This window comes from Etheostoma cragini, chromosome 10 (assembly GCF_013103735.1).
Source record: "Etheostoma cragini isolate CJK2018 chromosome 10, CSU_Ecrag_1.0, whole genome shotgun sequence".
Lineage (NCBI taxonomy): Eukaryota > Metazoa > Chordata > Actinopteri > Perciformes > Percidae > Etheostoma > Etheostoma cragini.
The window spans coordinates 23,418,142-23,427,802 of record NC_048416.1 but is presented as its reverse complement, the minus strand read 5'-3'; the positions used below and the strand labels follow the sequence as shown (position 1 = coordinate 23,427,802).

Below are 9,661 nucleotides of genomic sequence, written 5' to 3'. Positions count from 1 at the left end.
CCCCCCCCCCCCTCTCCTCATCACCAACACCCCTCCTCTTTTGCCCCTGCCTTCAATAACACTAATTAAAGTAAACCAATAAGGTTGGGGGATGGACCAGATTTAACTCCAACTCAGAACACAGAAGTCAAAAGAGACATTTGGGGGGAGTGTGTGTTTGGCAGGCAAAATATACATTATTTATAACGCAAGAAAAAAGGCCACATAGGGAGAGAGGAGGTTTGTTTAAGAGATTAGCAATGGCCTGCTTATTAGATAGCCCTCATTCCCAGTCATTTGCCTATTCAAGGATCACATGCCTTCCACAAAGAAGTTGCCAGATTATTGATTAAAATCCAATTTGACTTTAGATAGAAATACAGACAGACAGAGAGACATACAGACAGAGATGGATAGATAGATAGATAGATAGATAGATAGATAGATAGATAGATAGATAGATAGATAGATAGATAGATAGATAGATAGATAGATAGATAGATAGATAGATAGATAGATAGATAAAATAATATTATCTGGATAGAAATGTTGCCCTTTGCACTCTATCTAGCAGGGCTGCCCTAGTTTGACGTTCTTATTTTGACTATACCCTGGGATGTGGATGACATTTCATTTTTGTGTATTTAGTTCCAAGGATGATATTAAGCTAATCTGCCCATGCTGCTGTTTGCTCTCAGGGATTTAGGAAGTATAGGCAAACTTGAAGCACACAGAGACTCCAGCTAAGATGAGGGGCAGCAGGGAGACTTTGGGTAAAGCGACGTAGCCGGGGTGGTGGGAGCAAACTGTTGGCTTTCTCAGTGTGAGGTTGTGAGGATTACATATTTGATAGGAAATCCTCTTCTAAAGTTTAAATCTGTGTGTTTTTCTGGCAGCAGAGTTGACCTTACAAGTGAACCTTCTTAAAAACTGACTTCCCAAGGGCCTTCAGGATATATTTTACTTTGCTAATGCAAGTCAAGATTAGTAAGAAACAGGGGACATGACAAATAACAGAATAACTACAGGTGGTACAAAAATCCCCATGATGTACAACTTTAAAGTCAACTAGTTTTATTGTGGTCATTCTGCAACCAATATTGTGTCTTTGAACCATTCATCTACATCATAACCAAGTCCCTTACGGTCCAATGGGATTCATTTTATATTTAAATTGTGTTTCCTACATGTACTAGGCCTACCGATATCCCGACTTCAGTATACTTGTAACGAGTCGCAATTCTACTTCAATAGAGTCGTCTGCAAGTCATTTGTTAACCAATAAATGTCCTGAGATAAATTGTGAACATCCAATCAGATTTCTGTACTGCCATGTGCTGTTCTTAACATCTTTTGATGTATGAGTATACGTATGCAACATCAAAACAACCAAACTGCATATATCATTAGCCCTGATTAAAAGCTCTCAAGTAAATTGTATTATTAACTCTACAATTAGTGAGTCTTAGTTAGTGCTTGACGCCAGCTATGTAAACTGATATCTAAGGTAATGCCAAAATGTGAAGAAAAATCAAACAACTCTTTCATTCACTCTAATCATTCAGTATATTTTACTCGGTCTAAGTGCAGCTATATACTTAAAAAATATACGGAAATGTTAATTCAGCATTACTCACTTCAATCCTGTCTGCCAATATAATTGAAAACTATGGGATGCTTGAGAATGAGTAACAGGCACAGGCAACTATAATGGATCGTTTTAGGTTTATTTTCTTTTTACCACAATTACCAACCAGAGAAGTGCTTCAACTGTGTTCAGTTAGAAGTGTATTTTTTGGGATTGGCCCAATCCTTTTGTGGCCTGGCAGCAGGCCAGGAACAGTGATTTGGGAGCCTCATCTTTAGACAACAGTGAACAGTGAGTGAGCAACAGTGAGTTTTTGGGAGGAGAAGGAGAAAAACAGAATGATGTACTTTACTGTGACAGTATAACAAGGTAACTATGACTCACCGCACACTCCTTGAGATTTTTTTTGTTCTACCACAACCTTGAGACTCATTTTAAGTCACGCTGTAAGATATATCAAGAGTCATCAGAGCCCAAATCTGTTTCATGGCCAAGCACAAAAAGTACAAAAACATTTTTGTTTTTGTACTTTTTCCCCCCAAGAAAAACACATATATTGTATATGACAATGCAGTTGGCATTCAGCCATTTAGTGTCAGACACTAAATAACTAACAATATCCCAGTTTTAGGATCAGCTTTTTGGCTTCAAGAGTTTAGAGTTTTACTTTGTTTTTAAGATTATTTTTGGGGAATTTTTGGCCTTTATTTTTGGAGCGAGAGGAGGAATGACAGGCATCAAAGGGCCACAGGTCAGAATGGAACCCGGCCCACTGCATTGAGGAGTAAACCTTTATATATGGGCGCCCGCTCTACCAACTGAGGTATCAGCGCAAAAAATATTTTTATCACTTATAAGGCATGACAAGGATTGGCTACAAATTATATTTCCGACCTACTAAGCTCATATGTAGGCTATAGTACAAGGGTGCACACTTATATCAACAGAAAAGGCTCCTCTCGCTCTGTCTAAAGCCTAACGTTGCTATCATGGGTGCATTTGCTGTCATGGCACCTGAACTGTAGAATGAACTATACCATCCACATCCTGCACCGCTGCTAATTTATTTTTTGTTACTGTGTTGTAGTGCTAACCAAATAATGTACTCAATACAAAAGTAACAACTTAACTGTTTTATAGCACATAGTAACACCCAATAAATCAAAACAGCAGCGGTAGAAAACATTCTTTATGGACTGCATCACTGAACTTGCACAAATTCTTATAGTGTTTAGACTATTGTAGATTGTTCCATATAAGAATACAACCTGTAATTTCATACCGATTATATTCTTACACACACACACACACACACCAATACACACACACACACACACACACACACACAAAACCTTTACAAACATTCCCAGGAATTACCCAAGCCCCATGTGGCTGCGGAAAACCGGGGAGGGGTAAACTGAGCAGGTTTGGGAGGTAGCTAAAGCTTCCAGTACTTTCCTCATGCTTGTGAACTTCTTCTCAGGGATTAGGAGGTAAACACACAGGGTCTGAGAGAAATATCTCCCCCTACCTTCAGCCCAAAACCACATTAAATGACTCTGTTGACTCAATGTTGGCACGCTGAAAAAAAGCATTACGGCAGATAGGGTAGGGCTGCGTCAAAGTCTGTCATGGATTTGTTCTGTGTAGCCCACCAGGTCAATGGTCTATTATCGGACCTTTTCAAGGGAACTATATTCAATCTTTAACTTTTATGACAATAATAATTAAAGACACACATATACATGCACACATTCTGATTCTGCAATCAAGGTATGGAATGCACTTGTGATTGAAATAATATTGTACATTGTCTTGGCTATGGATGTAATTTTTGGACACAGGTCATTTATGACATTCAAAAAGGCCTAAATAAGGCAAACAATCTCAATGCATGACTCCTTCCCACACATGTCAGTAATGTTCTGTGTGACCAATGAGGCAGAGACTAAACAAAGGAGTGCCATGATAGCACCTTAGAGCTAATCTCTCAATTACTACTTTACTGCTGCTGTCAGACAAAACACAACAAAAGCTTAGACCTGTCACGCAATATAGCCCCTTATTTGTGTGTGTGTGAGTGTGTTTGCTTGTGTGTCTCTTTGGTAACAGCCATGTGTGGTCTATGTAATCCTGTTCTTTGTTGTCTATTTCTGTTGCAACTTAACTATAAAACATTGACACAATATGATAGACAAGTTACAAAATAAGAAACACATGGTGTTGCATGGCTCAATAAGAAGAGCATGATACAGTCATAATCAGCTTTAGGGGTTTTGCATTACAATAAGGCCTCTGAAGTGTGGTAACACAAAGTTTTATATTGTATGTATGGTGAGCGCCAACAAAATGTCTTATTTTCGTATACTATTCTAAAGAAAATGTGTCTTCCACTATTTGTTTTTCCTCTTGCCTAAGTACAATGTTTGCACTTCATCATGGACTACATTTGACTCATTAGACCTGCACATTATTGTAAAAGTAGACTACTGTCGCCTTGTAAAACGTCACTACTCAAAATTAAATTAAAGCCAAAACATCCTTAATTTTTTTAAATGTTCATATGTTGGAGGCTTTCACTTGATAACGATACCCTACTGTCACTTAAGCAGCAGGAAACTAGTCACTTCTCCAAAACACTAGGCCCTGTATTGTACTGTCCTCTAGTGAAGCAGGGTATATTCCACTGACACAGGAGCTGAAGCTAGCCTTGTCCGAGAAAGACTGGGGATGTCACAGGCATTGCCTGGCATTAGCTGTATAATGGCCAGGATTTACTGATAAAGCGGGGGCCTCGCATTGGCAGTCTTTAGTGACCTAAGTTGGCTGTTCTTCCATAGCCGTTTGGGATCTACAGTACATCCATCCCTCTATCTCTCTGTCTAACCGACTATCTCTTTAAGACGTTCTTTCCCCTCTAGCTTGATTCTTGGAGATTTTAAAACGGTAGCTTTATTTCGACAGATTTGTGTGCTTTCAGCAGCCGTTAAGACCAACAGGTATACAAGCAATGTCATTTTACACATTTACAGAATATAAGTCCTGGAATAGGTTTGAACTGGGAAGAAGAAAAATAATGCCTAATTAAATGGCTAATTAAAACAACCAAATGTCCCTGCTAATATTAATTGACCAGGCTTTTTCTCACAGCAGATATGTTGACTTGTAAGAATAGATAAATGTTACAAATTCAATGTCCCAGTAAACCATGACAGTGAGCAAGCCTGCAAAATACCAGGAACCTCAAACAGAAGCCACTTAATGAGATTCAGCCATCAGTCATTTTACTATTCACACCAGTCTTTTTCCTAGTATGACATCACAAAACTGTATTGCAATAACAAATATAAAACCATGCAAACGTTACAAGACAAAGATTTTACTAAGCTAGGAATACGTAAAAGTGTAATTTGTGGTTTCTGATGGATATACTGTATATATTTGCCATGACATTAATTTTAGTTGAATCAGAGCAACACCATATCTATGATGGTGTAAATGGATATGGGCGTATTATATTTTGTGTTGTTTTTTTACAAGAAAACATTGGCTTTGTTCAAATACAGGGTTTTATTACCAACAGTTTTTATGTTCTCATCATATTTAATGTGCCATCTGTCAAACAGGAATAAAGCGTAGTAAATAAGAGGAAATCTCTTCAAGGCAAGGTAGCACCTTTTGACATTTCTTTTTCCAGACATGCTTTTATTTGTGTGATGGCATTTACCTCATCTGGCATTTCTGTTCGTCAATTATCTCCATGAAGACTCAGGCTTGAAAGAGTTGTAATTTGTAACAAAAAACGTATTACCATAGAAATAGAAATAAATGTAGTATTCAAATTCAAATGTTAGCGGTTTCTATTTTTATTCCACTTTATTCCAAAGTTTCATATACAAAAGATATCTGCAGAAAAGTTGCACAGGTGCATGTGAAACACGATAAGACAGTTTAGACTATCAAAAATGTGCACAATGCTGTGGTTGGAATTCAGATAGCATGTCCTCCATGTATTAGTTGCACATAGCTGTGACAATTCCAGAAGGGAAAGGGTAGGAGACTTCTGGTCATCACATTGGATAGTTTTACCAGAGATGAGGCATACACGTCCCCAAGAAAGCCTTAGAACTCTGTCAGCTTGTCTAACATTTATATAATAGGAGTCACATAACCACCTGTCAAAAGTTGTCTTCGTCTGTCTTTTGTTCTTCCTCCTTTTCCATCTCCTTTCTCTGCATTATTCTGCTTTCTATTTCTTAACAACGTTCTTTACTTTAAGATTCTTAGGTAGGATGAAGGGGCGACTAAACTGTGTGATCTGTGATTGATAGCATACAGGCAGATGAGACCAACGTAAACAGAATAGCACCAATTTATTTTCCATTTTAAATAAAGATGGAAAAGTAGGTAGAACTGCCAAGGGTATTCATTTGATCTGAACGGAACTTCAATAAAACAAATTCCTCCGACAGCTATTTCTGTTCTTCTCTGAGAGGCATTCCCCGAACAACCTTTTGTCTTCTTTACTGACAGCCTACAACTGTTGTTTTAGTCCTTCTAACCATTAAATCAATGTATAATATTACCAAGGACGAAATTTGGTAACCCTGACCACATGAAGCAGATACTTGTCCATGGATGATGACAGATTCAGCCATTTGTTTCCTGTGTCTTTTACCCCATCTTCTACACAAGGGTATGTAGTTTCTACTATCAACTATTTTTTCACATTAATATCAGGACCAGAATCCCTGTATAGCTGCCAAATATGACAGATGTAGGGAGACTAGGTCTTTGAGTTTGTGTGGATGCTGTTTATTTCTTTAGAACTTCATTCTGTATTATTTCACACAAATGCACTGGGCATTCAGTCGGGTTTCTCCCTTTTTTCAAATGTGTGATAAACAAGAGACAAACAACCTCAGACGTAAATATGAATAAAAATACAGAATCCTTTGCAGGTATAAGTAACTTTATAAAGATAAATGGCATTTATGGACACAAATGCTGAAGCTCAACACTGATGTAAGACTGCCATCTAGTGGCTAATGTGGACACTTATCAAGCAAGGAAAACATTTTAATTGTCAACATCTTTTTTAGAAAGAGAGCATCGACATGTTCACAAATACACTGCAGAGTTGTGTGCAAAACGTTATTACAATGACATAAAATATCAATTCTTCATATTATATGAGCCACTAGCCTCCTCTGGCTGCAGACGGATGACAGTACGGATTCTAAAAAAGAAAGAGAAAAAAAAAGATTGTTAGGATAACTGAAGTCTGAAATCTCACCGGACCTAATATATTGATCAATCATTTTGAGTTTTTTAACATTCTCTGATTCGAGCTAGTCCAATGTGAATATTTGTAGGTTTTGAATATCTTTTGGTTTTGGGCAAAAAAATACTATATAGTGTTATGATAGGTAGTTGCAGCCGACAGAAACGATGTATAATATATAAATTAATATGTACAATACATTTATATCACTCCTACATTGTTGTAAAACTTGCAGTTTGTAAAATTCTTGATATTTTTTCAAAGTATTAATCATATTCCAAATTGTTCCTGTTTGGAAAACCACAATAAATGTACTTTTATTTCAGACAGATATTCTATGTTGTGTTGCAAACTGTTTAAAGGGAAAAATAGAGCAAAGATGGCCACAGCAGCAGTTTGACAAACCACTGCTAGGTCAATATCTTTAGGAAAATACTGCACAGGACTTCTACAGAATTCCATTCTCATTTTATGAGGAATCTTTTGGTGCTTGTTTATATAATCAAACAGGCCGTTCTGACACTTTGCTTAGAGTATTATGCAACGGACTAGTGAGCACGTTAAACCTTCAAGGAAGTACAGTGCTGAAGTGCAAATATCATACTTAGGCAAGAGAAAAGACAAATAGTGGGTGAAACATTTTATCCAAAATAGAATGCGAAAGTAAGACATTTCGTTGGCACTCATCATACAAACAATAGAAGACTTTGTGTTACCACACTTCAGAGGCCTTATTCTAATACAACACCTTATTGTAATACAACACCCCTACACTCATAATTACACATAATTACTGTATCATGCTCTTCTCATTGAGCCATGCAACACCATGTGTTTCTTATTTTGTAACCTGTCTATCATATTGTGTCAGTGTTTTATAGTTAAGTTGCAGAAAGACAATAAAGAACAGGATTACACAGACCACACATGGCTATTACCAGAGAGACACGCACGCACATGTGCACACACACACACACACACACACACACACACACACACACACACACTAATAAAAGACTAATGGCCACAAATAAATCGTCTCCTACCCGTTACCACTTCTTATATCTTTAAAGGCCACATTGATTTGATCCAGCGGGAGGTTGTTGGTGATAAACTCGTCCAGCTTCAGCTTTTTATTCATGTAGTCGTCCACCAGTTTAGGCACATCCTCCACACTCTTCCAACCTTCAGAAGAGCACAACCAAAATGAGTCCTCATGAACCACAACACGGCGGACATTAATAGGCACCTAAGACAGGCATCTTTCCTCATCATCTCTTTATGCAGTCCCAGTCCAAAGTTTGACTTATCATGCATTTCTTTGTCATTCTTATTACCATAAAGTGTTGCTCAAGCATTACGAAAGGCCATTTTGCATTACCTAATAAACCTGGTAACTTCTTTTAAGTTTACCTCCAAAATAAGTCCCCTTCAAGGTGCGTCCCATAAGGATGTTTTCAACCACGACGCTCATTGCTTCCGTCTCCGTCCACCCAACAATGACACAGGTGCCCCAGGCATCTATCGTAGACTCGAACGCAGCACTCTAGTACAACACAAAGCACCAGTGGTCTTCAATAATACTACTCTAGAAATACATGAAAAAAATGTCAAATGCACAATTCCAAATTGTGTATGTCAAAAACTGTGTAATTGTGTCATATTTTCTTTCTGCTTAACTTCTGATCAAACCTATGTGCAGCTACCGCATTACAGACCTACTTTGTAGTGACACTGTAGAGACTACTAAAGGATTCCTGCTGTACCTGTAGACATGTACACTAGGGTTGGGCATCGTTTGGATTTTACGATTCCAATGCCAAACCAGTACTTTTAAAACGATTCCAATTCCTAAACCAATTCTTGAAAAACTGAAAAATGGCATCAAAGAAAGATTTTTGGGTTTTTTTTTTAAGTTGAAAATTATTTAAATTTAACAATATATTAACGTTTTAAAGTACTTAAATATATAATAACTAAACATAAGTCACCTTACAAATAGCTACAATAATTTAACAATAAATAACAGTTGCACTATTAACAAGTAACAACAAAATAAATGTTGAGTTGGTATGCTAACCAGAGCCCAGTGGGAAAATATGGCATTTCAAAAGTAGCCTACATTTCCTTTAGCTAGCTAATGGTAGACTACAGAGAAAGTGTGATATTTTCACATCAATTTCGGAGAGCGACGGAGGGAAAATATTTCAATCAACACAATAAGTGGAACCGAAATGAGGAAGCGACATTTGCATTCTAACCTGGTCCGATTCCTACCGGTTGTGTAGGAAACGGTTCCCTAGTGGAACCGGGTTTCGATACCCAACCCTAATGTACACCCACCATAACACCTGGATTTCCAACACACTCCAGAGCGTAGTCCACTCCTCCGTCTGTCATCTCCACCAGAACCTGCTGAATGGGCTTGCTGAATTTTGTGGGGTTGACACATTCAGTGGCACCAAACTCCTTGGCTTTCTCAAACTTCGCAGAGTTGATATCCACACCAATGATCCTGGTTGCCCCAGCAACCTTGCAGCCCATGACAGCTGCCAGTCCGACAGCTCCAAGGCCAAACACGGCACAGGAGGAACCTTTTTCAACCTGGATACACGCACTTTGGGAGTCAGTCAACCGGAAAGCTGTTTGAAAGATGTCTGACAAGATCACTCTGCCATGTTTAAAAATTACTTTGATATGCATTTTGCTTTCATTCTTCTAAACATATCCAGTATACACATTCTATTTCCCTTATACTGGCCCATTATATTATTATGAAAGAATAAATTCTTATCGGAATTATTATTCTT

At 37.9% G+C, this 9,661-nt stretch overlaps 1 protein-coding gene across 1 annotated transcript in view; it reads right to left on the bottom strand.

Moving 5' to 3' along the window:
• Positions 1-6,395: 6,395 nt before the first annotated feature.
• The window catches only part of LOC117951616 (alcohol dehydrogenase class-3-like), a 4,735-nt gene continuing 1,469 nt past the window's right edge, over positions 6,396-9,661 (bottom strand). The window contains exons 5-8 of the mRNA XM_034883389.1: positions 9,195-9,558; positions 8,265-8,397; positions 7,898-8,036; positions 6,396-6,806 (exon numbers count right to left, since the gene is read on the bottom strand). Coding sequence (XP_034739280.1) covers positions 6,743-6,806; positions 7,898-8,036; positions 8,265-8,397; positions 9,195-9,558 — 700 coding nt within the window. The 3' untranslated portion in view covers positions 6,396-6,742. The remainder of the gene's footprint in view (positions 6,807-7,897; positions 8,037-8,264; positions 8,398-9,194; positions 9,559-9,661) is intronic.